The sequence below is a fragment of the Podarcis erhardii genome, assembly GCF_964252035.2.
Source record: "Podarcis erhardii genome assembly, chromosome: 14".
Taxonomy (NCBI): Eukaryota; Metazoa; Chordata; class Lepidosauria; order Squamata; family Lacertidae; genus Podarcis; species Podarcis erhardii.
Window position 1 is genome coordinate 21,010,034 of NC_138503.1, and position 17,513 is coordinate 21,027,546.

The following is a 17,513-nucleotide window of genomic DNA, read 5'->3' on the forward strand; positions in this document are numbered from 1 at the left end:
GACCCAAAGCAAGCACCAAGATTCTAAATTCCCCAACAAACATAGCCCTTGTTTTTAAGGGATTGCATGGCTTTTGTTTGGACCAGCCTCACTCCAATAATGAGAGAAAAAAGGGGGGTGGAAGGAGGAGAGAGAAGAGAGAGAGAGACAGGCAGGCAGGCAAGCAGACACTGGCTTCAGTTAGAAAACAGGAAATGGTGTATAACAGCTTCAGCAGTGGAAAAGGCCTTTTCAAAACACCAATCAAAAAATGTTTTGGGTTTTTTTTAAAGAAACCTGCGACCCATCATTGAAAGCAGATAAAATGGAATCTTCTTCCAAATCCAGTAAAGATGGCATGAGAGTGCAGGCCGCACCAGAATGAAAAAAAACGTTTTTGGAGGATTTGTTCCACTGGACAGACAAACCTGGACTTTCAAGACATCAGCCTCCAAATCAGGCACAACCAACTAATGCTTTCTGTGTTTAACACACACACACACACACACACACACACACACACGCCTCAGCATCCAAGGGCCGTAGCTCAGTGGTAGAACATTTGCTTTGCATGCAGAAGGTCCCAGATTAAATCCCTAGCATCTCCCTCCAGGTATGGCTGAGAGTATCCCCTGTTTGAAACCCTGGAGAGCCTTTGAGGTAGACTGAGGTATTGAGGTAGATGGGCCAATGGTCTGCTTCAGTAGAAGGCTGCTTCCTTCGTTCGTCTGGCGAGACACAGACTCTTACCTCCAAGTGCCACCGTCCAATCAGCCTCACCGTGATTTGGGGTACGTCGGATAATCTGTTCCATTTTAGGGACATGTTTCCCAGGGATATTAGTGCAAGAAGAGCAACGCCGGACACCTATCCATCCATAAGGTTAGTGCGGGGTGTGTGGGGAGAAAACCCTCCTTCCTTGCTGCTAAGGCTGCTGTCATGTAAGGGAGTTTGGGGGAAAGGAAGTCAGAAACAAGTTGAGCAAGAGAAGGAGGGAGGGGAGAAGGAAGGGCTGTTTCTTGCGAGTTTCCTCGAAGAGGATCTTAACCCTTCCGATGCTAGAGAGGTGACAGCTGTTATCTCTCAGAGATTTTAAAGAAATTTAGAAAAAGTAGTAGATGAGTGCAGGGGAAGTGCGCTCTCTCTGACACACACACACACACACACACACACACAGAGAGAGAGAGAGAGAGAGAGAGAGAGAGAGAGAGAGAACAACAAGAGTTTATCTCACACCCTTGCTAATAATCATTTCCGATTGCTGGTGGCAAACCAGCAGACTGTAATGATTTGCACTGCTCACTATGCAATTTTCAGGTGCAGAGCCAGTTCCAAAAGAAACAGCTGCATCTTTAAGAAGATGGTAACGGCAACCTGCAATATTAAAAGCAGGCATTGAAAAGAGACTTCCTGTTTCACTTCCTCTTTTGAGATTTTTGAGATTTTTTTTCTTGAAACAGAAAGAAAACAGGGGAAAGGACACCCGTACACATTTAAAAACACAAGAAAAAGCCCATGCCTCCAGCAATTCAAGACGTGTGTGTGATGGTTAAAACTGTCAGAACACAGCCAGGAGTTCTTTAACTGATGGTGGACTTCATGTTAGAGGGAGCCCATGATGACCACCTCAAGTGGCAGGCGTTCATCAAGCTCCCTGCTCCTGACATCATGGGAGTGCACATGAGAAGTTAGCACAGGGACAGCATATGCGGCTGACACAGACGGCCATGTTGAGACACACACTGTCATGGACTGGCTGGGTGCAGAGAAGTGGTGGGAGGCACTGGCTGGGGAACCCCCAAGGACACTCCCCCCAGGGGAAGAAGGCTCAGAGCCAAGGGTGGTGGGGCAACGATGAGTGGTCAGAGGGAGAAGAAGGAGCAGACTGGGAGGAGGAGGTGTCAGAAGCTGAAGAGGCAACCGTGTTTGGTGAGCAGGAAGAAGCTGTGGCAGAGGGGAGTGGGGTCAGGAGACAGGCTACGGAAGATGCCAGGGAGTCTCCCCCTCCTGCTGCAACCAGCTCCCCTACCCCTGGTCTCCTAGAACATGCAAAGAGGGCAGAACAGAAGGGGGTTGTGCACAGAAGGGGGTTGTGCACAGGCACAGCAGTTTGCAACTGCTTGGGAAAGACCCTGGAGAGGAGGACCTTTAGGACGTGGTGAGAAGGCAAGGACCTTCAGTCCTCGCAACTGCTTTTTGGAGCAAGACCTACTGGGACGAGCTGCTGGGATCACTAGACCTGTGCTGTTTGGTTTCTTAAATAAAGATTTAATTTCACTGGCCTCAGTGTTTTGCTATGATTGCTGACCTACGCTTGACTCCAGTTACACACACACACACACACACACAATCCAGTAACACAGGGATGGAGAACCCATGGCTCTTCAGATGTTGTGGGACTCCAGCTCCCATCAGACCTAACCTACACAGCCAACAAGAAGACAATATGGAGCCCATCAACAACTGGAGTACCGCAGGCTCCATGCCCCTAAGTTACTGGAATTTGGGGGGTGGAGTGAGAGAAATCTCAACACAGCTACAGTTTTAAGAAGAAGCGCAGCCTTGGTTCCTTACAACATGTAGCTCTGCTTCAAGATGAGGACCATTCTTCTGAGTGTGGCATTAGAATGTTGGGACCAGGACCAAAAGATCAAGAATTCAAATCCTTCACTCAGACATGAAGGTCACTGGATGGCTTTGGGCCAGTCATTGTGTCTTGGTCTAAACTACATGACAGGGTTGTTGTGAGGATAAAATGAGGAGAGGGAAACTGTTGAGGTTTTTTGGAGGAAAGGTCAGATATAAATGTAATAAATCTATAAATAATTTGTTTAAGCCAAGGGTGAGGATTCTCCAGGTGCTGTTTGACTCAAACTCCCATCAACACCAGCTAGCATAAAGGTAAAGGGACCCCTGACCATTAGGTCCAGTCGTGGCCGACTCTGGGGTTGCGGCACTCATCTCGCTTTATTGGCCAAGGGAGCTGGCGTACAGCTTCTGGGTCATGTGGCCAGCATGACTAAGCCGCTTGTGGCGAACTAGAACAGCGCACGGAAACACCGTTTACCTTCCCGCCGGAGTGGTACCTATTTATCTACTTGCACTTTGACGTGCTTTCGAACTGCTAGGTTGGCAGGAGCAGGGATCGAGCATCAGGAGCTCATCCTGTCGCGGGGATTTGAACCGCCGACCTTCTGATCAGCAAGTCCTAGGCTCTGTGGTTTAACCCACAGCGCCACCCGTGCCCCCCAGCTAGCATAGCCAATGGTAAAGGATGATGGGAGTTGTAGTCCAGCAACATCAGAGGGAGGAAAGGTCTTCCCACCCCAGTTTTAAGCAATGAAAATTTTACTTAAAATTGCTCTTTTTTTATCCACAGGAGGATGAAAAATAATAACAATCACTAGCTTTGTATATAGTACAGTAACAATTTCTGACTATAAGCCGGAGAAAGCCTGGCTGTGAAATCGATTGAACTGATAAAGCAACTGGGACCTAAGCTGTTATATGTACGTGCAATATCACTTGCTGTACCCTGAACATTTTATTTTTAAGAATGTCTAACAGGCTTCATGGAACATTGTGCAAAGCAAATTAAGTGGTTTATTGAATGTTCTCTCATAAAGGCATAACCTGCATAAGGCAGTGGAAACTGAGACCTCCACAGCAAATAGCTAAAGGAGGAGCAGTAAACTGCACAGGGCCCAGAGGGCCACATCACATTGTGGTCAACCCTCCACCACGCACTTGTCAATCATCTGATACCACCTGAGATCAGGTGGATCTGACTCCAGCCAAAAGCTGTGCAGCTTGCATTCAACATCAAAGGTAAACAGCGCTGAATGCAAAGTGTGCTTGCAAAGGGAAACTGGGAGCAGACTCTAAGGTCGTTCCTTTACAGCCACAGCTTTTGCCTGTCCCACATCTGACATCACATGTGATGTCAGTTGAGTGACAGAAGGGCATGGTCCATGAAAAGCAGCCTCACACACACACACTTTGAAATAAGGAGTGTGGTTTTCTCCTCTCACCACCTTCAGACAAACTCTCACGAAGTCTGTACCCACAAGAGACACACACACCCGCAAAAGGAAGCCAGTGTCCCTTGCACAACTTCGTGTAACAGTGTTGTAATCTTTAGGAAAGATCATCACCCGCACACTAAGGCAGCTTTTTACAATCAAGTTGTATATAGCAACCAAAGTGCTATCGATACACAGCAACTCCACTTCATATCAAATAGTTGTTCTGCTGAATAATGCAAGCCTTTGGGTTCTTTCCTTATTAACTTTTGAATTCCTTTTCAGATTACTGAATTGTATGAAAAATTGTGAGACAATGCAGTGAAATTAGGATACCAAATCCCTTCCAAAAAAAAAGTTGTAAGGAAGAAATTCTGTGTGTAGTCAACTGAGTTTTACTCAGAGTAGACCCACTGAAAATAATGAACATGATTAAGGGCTTATCCATACTTACCTTTAGCTCTGCTCTTTCCAGGCAGAGCTTAAAAGCTCTCTGTGTGTTTTCCCTGGAGCTTTCCCCGCAAAAACCTGATCTTTAGTGCTCAGCTGGAGCAAACCTCAATTCGGGCTTTCAGTGGATTGCTGTTTGCTCCAATTCAGCTTTAAAGAACAGTTTCTATCTAATCTATCTATCTATCTATCTATCTATCTATCTATCATCTATCTATCTATCACAGAGGAAGTTCTGGAGCAAAAGAAAGAACATTCAGATGTGGAGCTTTAAAGCACAGACCATGCCTGAAAAGAGCAGAGGAAAGTGTGGATAAGCCCGAAGTCAGGTCCATTACCGTATTTGTCACTCTATAAGGTGCACCGGACCATAGGGTGCACCTAGGTTTTTTTTGGGGGGGGGAAGATAAAGAAAAAAAATTATTCCATCCCGCTGGCTGTCTTGGCTTCCCCCTTAGCCACGCACAATCTCTCCAGCCAGGAGAGGCTGCATGCGGCTTTGGCTCGCTGTCTTGGCTTCCTTTTTAGCCGCAGGGCTGGGGCGGGGGAAGCTGCGCTCCCTGGGATTTGGGCTGCTGCCTGCTATCCGCAAGCCTTGGAAGCCCGGCAGGAACTCCCACCGGGCTCTGAAGGCTTGCAGACAGCTGCCCAAAGCCTGGGGTGCGCAGCGCTGCGCTCCCTGGGCTTCGGGCTGCAGGCACTCCTGCCGCGCTCCGAAGGCTTGAGGATAGCTTCCTGAATGCAAAGCCTGCATTCGTTCCATAGGACGCACACACATTTCCCCTTCATTTTTGGAGGGGGAAAAGTGTGTCCTATAGAGCAAAAAATACGGTAATTTCAAAGGGTTTACTGTAGTAAAACTTAATTGACTACCACCCCCTTTTTATATCGAAACAAGTCTTTGTTGTTTTTGCAATTTGAGGATGGGTAGCTCTAATACTGAAAGAATTGCTATAGCTAAGGCTTTGTTTTTCTTTTTTTGAAGGTTTAATTTAAGAAGAAAAACAACCCCGACAAACTTCTGCTTTTAAAGCTCCTGACTTTTACATCATCCTTCCAAGGCATCACCCGTACTCATCTTACAGTCATCTGCTTCCAGTGTCCTAGCTGTGGACTATTGCTAATGCGATCACGTAGCTCTGCCAAAGGAGAAGTTATTGGCACACCGCATGGCAAAGACTAAGTTAAGCTCAGTTTTCCAAACCTCTCTTGTCAAACGTCTTTCCCACTAGCATTTCTTAGAAGAGCAGAAGGGTTGCAGGAGACAGGTGTTCTCACTTGACTCTCAGAGCATGACTATGAGAAATACAGACATAGGAGAACAATTCCACAGAAGCATAGCTGGTTACCCATTGATTACTAATGTGATTATGATTGTAGCTTAACACGGCTGTGCAGGCAGTGTTAAGAACATATGAAGAGCCCTTAGCCAGCATCCTACTCTCAAAGCAGCCACCCAAATGTGTGCGGGAAACCCACAAAGCAGCAACTAAGTGCAGCAGCACCCCCCCTTCCTGTGGTTTCCAGAAACTAGCATTCAGAAGCATATTCATTCTAAAGCACCAGATTACTGGTGCTATTGGGTGTACAGAATACACAGGATTACCCATACCTCCTTGATGACCCTGTGCATGCTGGGCACATTTCCAGGCAATACATAATCAACAGTGGAGACTGGTGCTCTGCCCCACTAACCTCAGCCTGCCCTCAGTCAGCCTCAACCCAGCTGCTTCCTTGCTTACAGCCAGTCCTGGAGGGGTGGCCCTACCTGCCAGTGTCCTCTTCCTTAGTCTCTGTCGCTCTTTCAAAACGCCAGGAGTATGAAGACAGAACTAGAATGAGTTGGCTCTGCCTGTTATTGGCACCTTTGATCTCTCTGCCACCAATCCTACCAGTACCAATGGGCACCAGCTGCCATGAATAGTCAGCTTTTATCTGAATGGGGATGCCTTACTTGTGCACGGAGTTTCCAGCAGACTTCTCTGTGACAGACTAGTTGAATATGGGGGCAGAGTTCCCCCAGAAATAGGGAAACATTCAAACCATGCAATCCCACCACCATCACCCGTACTATGACATGATACAATCCAGGAATCACTTTTTCCACCTCTCCTGCTGTTTACTTGAAATTGATTTTTGATTATCTCTGCCTTCAGCTAATCGTATTTTGTTGATAATTTTCTCTATTAGGACCAATTCTCTATCAAGCCGGTAGGAGTGGCCCTTCCAAGCCTTTTAAAACTGGGCTATAACATGTCTAACTGCTAACAATAAATAAGATCTTCATTCTGACAAGTTTTCAACTGCTAACAATAAATAACTAATAGTAAAATATCTTCATTCTGACCATGAAGTACAGTCAATAAAGATGACATGTTGAAAAGCAGTATTACGTATTTCTAGAGAAAAAAAAACATCTCCTCCAAACCTGACACTTTAATGCAAGGTGTCCACAAAATGTGGTATGACTTTTCCCCTTAGTCTCACATTTTCACCAACAGAGCAGGTGACAGGAAGAGTTAATACATGCAAGATAAAACAGGTTTGATGTGCCCGTCACACAATATTTTCAGAGACAGTTCCTTTGTAGACATCCAGCTCCTTCCTAAAACCAGACAGCCAAGATGAAGAGGCAGGAGCTGCAGCCATCAGAAATGGCCACGTTTTCCCCTGCAGCTTTCCGTTAAGAAAGAGTCATTTGCTAAACCTGCTGTTGAGAGCAAAGCCATTCTGGCTCTCTGTGCTGAGAGATCCTTCCTTACTCTGGAACTAAGCACACCCACCCACCTGTTCAAGTGTTTTGTACCCTCCACCGGAGGGGGAAGAAATTATGTAGGAAAAGAACCTCAGATTATGAGAATCTCATATTTAACAGTAGATCAACCTCCACGCTCTTCCTGCCATGCTCAGTGCGCCGAACCGCCAAGGCCGAGTGAGCCACAAACATCTGGAGATACTTACTTTGCTCTTCTTACTGCTGACCATTTTATTCTTGAGGTAGCTGAATGTGCGGCTGACTTTCGTTCCACTTTTGCTGTCCAAGTCCTTTCTGGATGGGCTGGGAGGCAGGAAATTGCCGCTCTCCTCACAGATGCTGGAAGCCAAGAGACACAACATTGTCAAGGAGCGCACAGAACCCCCTTATCTTTCCCACTTCAGACAGCAGAAGCTGATTTTGTTTTGTTTTACTGTTCTATGTTACCAAGAATTCCAGCCCATTCGTGTCTTTAGATTGCTCATCTTTTTTGTGATAAATCCAGCATTAAGTTAATGACAACTGCAGCTGCCAACTCTTCTGTACTGACCATGCTCCTGTGCGGAAGGAGACCACAGATGCGAGGAGCTGCTGGTTTGGAGAGCGAGCACTTTCAGGAATCTGCCAAAGGAAAAACCACCCTTTGGGGTAGATCCTTTGGAGGATTCCATTCACTGCTCAGAAACCATGCTCTGCTGGCAGCAGCAAAGGGGCAGCAACGGCAACCTCCTCCTCCTCCTCAGTACAGTGGTACCTTGGTTCTCAAACGCCTTGGTACTCAAACAACTTGGAACCCAAACACTGCAAACCTGGTAAGTGTTTCGGTTTGCGAACTTTTTTCAGAAGCCAAAAGAGCTCTGTTTTGAGTGTTACACTTCTGATTTGAGTGCCACGTTTCCATTTTGAGTGCCATGCTGAGGTCTGTCTGTTTTTGCTATTTATTTTGCGTTTTTGAGGTTTTTTGTGTGTTGTTGTGACTGTGTGGAACCCAGTTCAGCTACTGATTGATTGTGTGACTACAATACATTGTTTATTGCTTTCATTTTATGGATCAGTGGTCTCATTAGATAACAAAATTCATGTCAAACTGCTGTTTTAGGGGTTGTTTTTAAAAGTCTGAAATGGATTAATCCATTTTGCATTACTTTCTATGGGAAAGCACGCCTTGGTTTTGGAACGGACTTCCAGAACGGGTTAAGTTTGAGAACCAAAGTACCACTGTATTATTTTTAATGATACTGTTATGACCAGGTCCAGTTCAAGATGCTACTATTCATACATGAAGCCCCAAACAACTTGGGACTAATTCACCCGCAAGATTGCCTTACCCAATATATGCACACTCAACTCCTTCGATCAGTGGAACTAGCACCGTTACAGGTGCCACGTAATACTTGTTCCACAGTTGTAAGAAAGTGAACTTTTAGTGAGGCAGCACCTACATTTTGGAACTCTCCCCGCCTACTGCCATCAGGAAGATGCCTTCACTGTGCTTTTTCAGTGCCTGCTCAAAACCTTTTTGTTTAGACCAGGCATAGGCAAACTCGGCCCTCCAAATGTTTTGGGACTACAACTCCCACTGGTCCTGTTAGCTAGGGATGATGGGAGTTGTAGTCCCAAAACATCTGGAGGGTTGAGTTTGCCTATACCTGGTTTAGACCAGCCTATCCAGATGTGCAGAATGCCAAAGTTTACTTCAATCTTTTTTTTCTTTTTGCTTACTGTCAATTTTACTTTTTGTTTTTGTTTTTTAAAAAATACTTGCTTTATACTGTCTCTTATTGATAATTTTAACAATTTAATCTTTTTGTAAGCTGCTTAGAGGTTGTATATATATGTTGTATATAAATGTTGTAAAATAACTATACCGAGCATGCCATTAAGTATTTTATGTTGTATCTTTGCTGTTTTTCACTGCAAGCCACTCTGAATACTGTTTTAAATTTAAAGTGGTGCATAAATATTATGTCCTGGCAAATATTTTGACAGGCAGAAATTAAGCAGGTGAAGCTTTATCTATGGCTTCATCTCTGCTCAAGGAAAAGCTTCGCATGTGTTTTTTTAAAAAAAACAATTGCTCTCAGATTTTCTACAGTCAGGCTGTATATAAATTGCATGAAATAAAGTAAATACATTTTAAAACGATAAAAAGGTAAGGACCATTGGAGGGGGGGGGAATCTGGCAACTCTAATGAAAGCTGTGTTGCATATTGCAAATGGGCCCAGCACCTTCTTAACGCAAACAAGGCCTGTTGTGCCTTCAACAGGTGAGGCTTTTTTTACCCCCAAGCTTCTCTAGTTGCCATTTTCCCTTAAAGGCCAAAGGAGTCCTGCGAAGAACAGGCAACCAACCATCCTAAGTGCGAAGAATCATATGCATGCTCCAAATACCCACAGTGCCCTCTGCTGTCTGAAAGTGCAAGTACAGCTTCCTGGAAGATGAGGAGGAAATAGAAAGCAGTTTGTGCTGTTTGCGGTAGGCATTTAGGGTGTATGATTTTTCTCACCCCCTTAGATTTGAGTAACATGTTTCATTTAGCCAATCAGCACACACAAAAATCAACAAACTGGGAAGGTGTCTTCCACTCTTCCCAATTAATCAGTAAAGGTAAAGGTAAAGGGACCCCTGACTATTAAGTCCAGTCGCGAACGACTCTGGGGTTGCAGCGCTCATCTCGCTTTACACGCCGAGGGAGCTGGCGTTTGTCCGCTTCCACAGACAGTTTTTCCAAGACATGTGGCCAGCATGACTAAGCCGCTTCTGGAGAAGCCAGAGCAGCGCACGGAAAACTGTTTACCTTCCCACTGGAGCGGTACCTATTTATTTACTTGCACTGACATGCTTTCAAACTGCTAGGTTGGCAGGAGCTGGGACCGAACAACAGGAGCTCACCCTGTCGCGAGGCCTCGAACCGCCAACCTTCCGATTGGCAAGTCCAAGCGGCGCAGTGGTTTAAACCACAGCGCCACCCACATCCCAATTAATCAGTAAGCTAATCTAATTATTTAAAAATTATTTTAATACAAGAACTTATAAAGATTGCAGATAGCTAGGGCCAGTGTTATTTTTCTTTAAAAAATGTTTAGGGGTACTCTCCTTTTCCTACTCATATTGAAATACTGCCCCTCCATGAGGCCAAACTTAGATTCAACAAAATGTTTAGGAGCATGCGTACCCCTGCATGCCCCCAGAAAAAAAGCACTGGCTAGGGCCATTTTTGACGAAACCCCATCCCACCCCTATGGGTAGGAGAAGGAGTAACACCTCTTTTTAAAGCTGATATCTGCTTTTACAGGCATACATCATCTAAAATAAGTAACTGAAAGACAAGAACTTTAGAACTATTGTCCATCCTATCATATGCAAAGCCACGCAGTTTTAGTCACTTAACTAATGAATTGACTAAAACTTGCACAGTTAAATCAGCATGATTTCTCTTGATTGGGTGACAGCCTTGATTTTTCTATTTCAAGGAAATGGAGAGAGTTTTAAGAGTTTGCAAAACAAAACAAAACCCTGCCTTCAATTTTAGGGGGGAAACCAAAAGCTCACCTTTGAGTCAATGAACTTCCGGTACTGCTGAAAGATCTGTTACCTGAGGAAAGACAAGGAGAAAAGGTTTTTAATTAACAATAATTGCACCTGGGGTTAACCTTGATGGCTATGACACATTCTAACGCAAAATCCCGGTGGAAAATTGGTCCATTGGGTCCACTAAAGGTTTCTTAACCATGGTTATAAAAGTAGTAATTCTGAATGGGTTTTTCCCATTCTTTCTTTACAAAGTCCTGAATAATGAAGACAAGAAGGGCTTGCTTGTTCACTTGTTTCCAGATGTTAACACAAGTGTCTCCAGAGATACCCTCCGGAGCATCCCAAAACTGGTTACTACTGGCATTTCAGGACCTATGATTTACAAAATAACCAACACAAAAGTTGCACAGAATCCCAAGCAGATTACTGCATAGCTGGAGAAAAGCGACTCAAACATGACTGTGCAAGCATCACAGGCTCTTATTGGATAGCAGATATGACATCACTGGTGATAACTGGGAAGTAGCCTGCAACCCAAAACTGACAGCTCTCAAGAAAAAGCCCCTTGTTTAGTTTCACCTCCAGGCAGCAAACTGGGTGGATATCAGGCTGTGACCTTTGCAAGACTATCTTGCAAAAGCGGAGACGCAAACGGAGCATGCTTTGAGCTAATTGTCAAGATGTCTTCATGACAAGAAGCTCACTATTTGAAATTCCTGTAGTCTTTAGAGGCTCCACCCCCCACCAACAGTTTAAAACTGCACAGAGCTCCAGACTGTGGTTGACCAAGTGCTAAAGGCAAGTGATTATATACACTGCTTTGAGTCTACCTTCTGGAAGATTCCTCAAGCTCAATATCATATGAGGTGGCCAAATTTTGCACTTTAGCAATCAGGAAGCGTAAATCTCTTTTGTTGAACGACACACTGCGAAGCTCCCTTGCGTAATAATTTTCTTTTCTTTTTTTTCTTTTTTCTTTTTTCTTCTTGATGCTGTTGTTGATTTCCTTTTGTATGATCTTGTGGTGTTTTGTGTCACTGGCTTTTGCCGCAATAAAACTTGACTTGACTTGACTGCTTTGAGTTCTATCCGCCTCTCTCTGCAAATTACCTCACCTGTTCTGATCATCTGGACTGCATCTAAGGAGGCCTATGCCAGTTAAAGTCTCAACTTCTCAAAACATAATGGTGTTGGAATAACTTTAACTAGGAGAACTGCCCAGGACCTCCATTTCCCATCCGTAACCTGGGCAAACCAGGGATCTCTATATCACGTGCACCAGAAGCATTATCAAGAAATTTCTCAAGTAAATAATTCAAATGAATTGCATTTCTTAAGAAATGATGACCGCTGTGATGTGACTCCTGTTAAATTGTCTGAATATTCATTCTTTTTTCCCACCTGACGGAGAAGATTGTAGGGGTTTTTTCTTTTGCTTCTTTTATTGTGTTTATTTCTTACTTGAAAGGAAAAAATGTGTATCGATTGTGTTTTTTGTTTTTAAAAAGTTGCTCTTCTTTTCCAAAGAAAAGCTGGATATCTGGTAAGGAAGCCTCTATTCTACTTAAGTAGTAGCTGCCTCCCCTTGTGCATGTCTGAGTGACGAAGCACAAAACCCCTAACATATCATACAATTATGCTGAAAATGTAAAATGATTTGAGGGCACCTTAGAACATATGTATCAGTGGAGAGGGGCATTATTTGCCTGTGGGCATTATTGTGCCTGTTAGTCTCCCCATTTGGCCCATGGTGTGGTTTAGCTCAAACCAAGCCAATCTCTCCAGCCCATGACATTGTATGATGCCGTGTGATACCAGCCACAGGGCAGGTAAAGTCAGGACACCAAATTCAAAAGGAAAAAATTGGAGGGCATCTTCTGTTCTTTTCCTTTCCAGCCACTGGTAGAATTTGGTGCCCTTTTCTGTTGGCCGAAAAAGACATGAATTTTTTTTTAAGCACTCAATTGATGCTGGAAACGAAGAATCAGAAGTGCCTTAAAACGGGCTCCTGGTTCTTTGCAGCCATGGATTTAAAGATTAATCCCCTGACACTGTATGGCATCAGGTAAATGGCTAGGTGGGTGGACCCAACCACCTGTCAAAGTACCCCCGGCAAGCGGATCCAGCCCTCCAGCCAGATTCAGTTCCTCACCCCTGCTATATATCAAATGTACAATTCTCAAGCAAACACACACGGTTTAAAAACATACACATATCCGCGACTCTTACTGTGAAGCTTTCAACATGCAAGAGTGTGATGTGGCAAAACTACAATGGTGGCATTGGACCATTGCCCAAAGCAAACACTTTCCCCTTCCTCGCCAAGGAACGACCCACAGTGAAACAGCAAAACAGATTTTCAAAAAGCTTGAGCGCCGTGGCATCTACAGGAGACAGCACAAAAGCACTCTTGGGAGTGCCAACGTTTGTAAGCAGATGCAAAGGAAAGGCATCCCTTTTATGATGCAGCATGTGAAGTTCAGAAGCACAAAGAAAGGGATGAGGCAACTTTAGCAAGCAGCACTTGCATTAAAGAAAAGCCAGAAAAGCCAGGTAAAATGTAAGCGCTTCCCTGCCTAGCGCCACGCCAAAGCCAGCTTCATTCTGCCCAGGCAGATTACTTACTATCCAACTCCTCATCCTCATCACTGGAAGAAGAGCCAATAGAAAAGACAGTTTTAGACTTAGGAATGAGTGGAGAGATGCTGAAGGAGAAGGAAATTCGTCTGGATGGCCGAGTCCGTCCCTGGGCTGAGAAGTGGGTTAACAGCAGACGTTAAAGCATGCATTTCAACAACAACAAACAATAGTAGATAAAGGAGAGGGGGAATGGCAACAGGAGCAGCCAAGAGCAAGCCAAAGTGGGAAAGCAAAACCAATGCAGAGCAGAAGGCTTTCTTTTTTAAGGAGAGAGAGAGAGACAGAGAGAGGGGGGGGGGAGAGAAATAATGCAGGTTGCATTCAATCTGTAAACTGTAGGCTTGAGGCTATTTACCGTATTTTTCGCTCTATAAGACGCACCAGACCACAAGATGCACCTAGTTTTTAGAGGAGGAAAACAAGAAAAAAAATATTCTGAATCTCAGAAGCCAGAACAGCAAGAGGGATCGCTGCGCAGTAAAAGCAGCCATCCCTCTTGCTGCTCTGGCTTCTGGGATAGCTGTGCAGCCTGCATTCGCTCCATAAGACACACACACATTTCCCCTTACTTTTTAGGAGGGAAAAGGTGAGTCTTACAGAGCAAAAAATACGGTATTTACTGGCAACCTTTCCCACAACAATTCTTCAAAGGAAAAGGTTCAAGAGCAATGCTACAAGATGCAGGCATCTCTCTTTAGTGACCCCTGGGTGGCCAGCCCTCATTCGCACAAGGATCTGATTGAGCATGGTGCAAAACGGCTATTCAAATCCTCAGACACCTTCTTCTTCAGCTGTGAGCACAAATCCTCTCCAGCTTAATAGCTTGGGGAAAATAGGGACCCACCCCATGACATTAAGACCCCTCCCCTCAAGCAACTTGGCTGAGGAGGGTATAGCAGGTTTAAGACATGGCTTATAGCATACCATGCCATGATGAGCCAACACGGCTAATGTTTACAATCTACAGAGACTGCAAGTCATCCCTCTGCGATCTACATCAGGACTTGGTGCTGTATTCCTTAAATCAGTTGTATCCCAAACCTCTAAGCGCTTAGGGTACATTTTTGATGAATTAAAATTGAAGGTGCAGCCACATTTCGCCCACTAAGTTTGCTTTTGGAGTGTGGACGAGAAAGAATCAGACAAGCACCCACCTGCCCACCCCCATTCCCGCATGAATCATTAGTCTGGATATACTTCCTGGTTGGTTGGAAGGAAGCATGCTCAGAGCAGTGACTCTTGCAGGGATGCAGCAGGGAAGCTCCTCCAAGGGTAGGTAGTTTCAGAGACTTCTCTACACCAAGACTGATTGGATGATCCCAAACATATCTGGTGTAGAGAGAGGGCCAAAGTCACCCTTGGTCCAGTTCACAGGAAGAAGAAGAAGAGTTTGGATTTGATATCCCGCTTTATCACTACCCAAAGGAGTCTCAAAGCGGCTAACATTCTCCTTTCCCTTCCTCCCCCACAAAGTGTGTATCTCCCCCACAAAGTGTGTATCTCCCCCAAACAAAGTGTGTATCTGAAGAAGTGTGCATGCACACGAAAGCTCATACCAAGAACTGACTTAGCTGGTCTTTAAGGTGCTACTGGAAGGAATTTTTTTTTGTTCCCCCACAACAAACACTCTGTGAGGTGAGTGGGGCTGAGAGACTTCAAAGAAGTGTGACTGGCCCAAGGTCGCCCAGCAGCTGCATGTGGAGGAGCGGAGACGCGAACCCGGTTCCCCAGATTACAAGACTACCGCTCTTAACCACTACACCACACTGGCTCTCAAGGAAGGAGAGCAGAGCAGAGAAGTAATGTGAGCAGAGTCACAATGGGCAACCCCCTTTGCATGTTGGTGGGGACTTTGGGGTCACAAAAGAAACTATTAAGTTTGTTGATGGAAGGACCATAGCTAAGGAGTACAGTATGGCCTCTGTATGCAGAAGGGCCTTCAATAAGTTAAAATGAGCATTGTTCCATGCAGAACAATGTTTTTAGATGGAAGAGGCTTTAATCACTGCGTCCTTCACCTGCAAGCTGAAGTATCACTTGCTAAGATGCAGAGGGAAAGGACTACAGTTCAGCTATAGAGCATTTGCTCTGCACACAGAAGTTCACAGGCTCAATCTCAGTAAGCGCCAATCAAAAGGCTCAGGCTATGGGATAGATGTTCCTCTGTCTGAAATGTCAGAGTTGCTGCCAGTCAGTGTATACTGAGCTAGATGAATATACAGGCTGCCCTGGGAAAAGTTTCCAAGTTGCTGTCTCTCACAGCACATTAATGGCCCCACCCCACAGAGTTTGTAAATTACTGATTTCAAATAAGACAAACAACTAAACAGAATTTAGAGGGTACAATACAAGGCAGCATCACCACAAGTAGCAGCAGAAAGCCACCACACTGAGCAGAACTATCTCCTAAAAGGAACAGCTCTCTACTACAGAAGGTTCCAAGTGCAACCTTACCTTGCAGAAACCTTTTTACAAGATCCATGTAATTCTTTAGGGTTCCTCCTGCCCATTAACCCCACAAAGCAATAAGGGTAAAGATAAGGGGAGTTAACTCTCACTGCAATCAAAAAAAATATTTTGGATAGTCCTGGCTCTACAATACTAAAGATATTCTGCATGGAAACACATCCATTTTTTTTTCAGGAAAGCTTCCACATAATGAACAAAATCCAGCCCAAATTGATCATACCCATAATCCCAATCAATTCATCTATGGAGATTTTAAAGACATGCTTGACTTTTCCACTGAAGTTAATGGGGGTTACTTTGCATGTAACCCTAAACCTTGGTTTAGCATTAGATGCACAAGCCAGAATGAGCCCGAGAAAAGCCTCTGTACGCATGTCCACCTTCCCTGTCCCATACAGCCAGGAAGAAGGACTTTGCTAAAGTTTAGTTTATGGTTTCAAAGACTCCAGGGTTGATATGTTGGATCATGCTTTGAAATAAACTCTGTGGTCAGTTTCTTTTTTTAAAAAAAACACCAAATCCAACTCACATGACCTGGTTTATTCAACTAATCAGTGTCTGTTTCAAACCACAATCGCTGGTTTGTATGTAACAAACCTGGATTCACTGGAACTAACTGCTAGCAAAGTCCTTCTCCCAGGATCACAGGAGAAGGGGATGGAAGGGAGAGCACTCAAACCCAAGACTTCACTCAGCAACTTGTTTGCATTCATTCGTGTAGGTTCAAACCATGGTTTGGCGTTACATGCAAATTCAGCCCAACGACACCTGAAAGACGCTTCATTTTGGCTGGACTGCACCCGATGTGTAAGTATAGCACACAGCTTTGAAGACTCTTGATGCTCTTTAGTAAAAGCCAGGCCCCATCTCAGCAGTTAAAAGCCTCTGCACAAGCTCAAGGTTTTGGAAGTGGTACATTAGTTTAAACTTTAAATGAATTAGCAAGCACAGGAAAAAGAACAAAGTCAAGCTATTATCCGATGGCTTAAATCCTCAGTACTGGTCCTACCCCTATAGAACCACTCGGGGGCGGGGGGCTTTAACAACTTTTCTTCCCTTAGCTGACCCGTACAGTTGTTCACAAATGGCACTATTACTTCAAAAAGTAAATACACACCCTACTGTATTAAGCTATCAAAAGGGTTCAGTAGCCTTCTTCAAAGTATTCTGGCTATTCTTGGAATTTCCCTGAGAAATGCCACCTTTTCTATTGGGCCCCTCTTGTCGCTTTCTCAGATATTTCCCTGCAGGAGGACCCTCCAAATTCAATTCACTACAAAATCTCAATCCAAGCAAAACGTCTTTGTGAATTGTAGCTTACAGCAGGAAAGGCAAGCAAGACTCAAAACTGAAACAGGTTCGTTTCAATGAACTCCCTACCATCACCAGCATGCCCTTGGTCCTTCCTTCACTGGGGGGGGGGGATTTCATTCTTTAAAAGCTTCCAGCTGCCTTTAACTACCCCTCACCCCCAGCATTTTCCCCGCTGATTTTATATATTTTTTTATCCCTGAGTTAGGAGCAGCCTTTGGGACATTCTGGCAGAAGAGCTCTTCTAAAACCTCCACTTCTACAAAATGCTGACGATGAAGAACGGCCAAGCATCTGCTTGCCAGCAGCCTTTGGGGGGGGGGAGGGAAGTGCAACAGCTCAAGGCTCCTAC

General features: G+C 44.7%; 1 protein-coding gene across 5 annotated transcripts in view; it reads right to left on the reverse strand.

Annotated features, from left to right (window-relative positions):
- Positions 1–17,513, reverse strand: part of AKAP13 (A-kinase anchoring protein 13) — a 248,683-nt gene that overhangs the window by 38,349 nt on the left and 192,821 nt on the right. For 4 of the 5 annotated variants that reach the window (XM_081838601.1, XM_081838603.1, XM_081838602.1 and 1 more), the window contains 3 exons: positions 13,367–13,492; positions 10,760–10,802; positions 7,413–7,545 (listed from right to left, as the gene is read on the reverse strand). In XM_081838601.1, coding sequence (XP_081694727.1) covers positions 7,413–7,545; positions 10,760–10,802; positions 13,367–13,492 — 302 coding nt within the window. The remainder of the gene's footprint in view (positions 1–7,412; positions 7,546–10,759; positions 10,803–13,366; positions 13,493–17,513) is intronic. The other variant, XM_081838604.1, reaches the window with a different exon arrangement.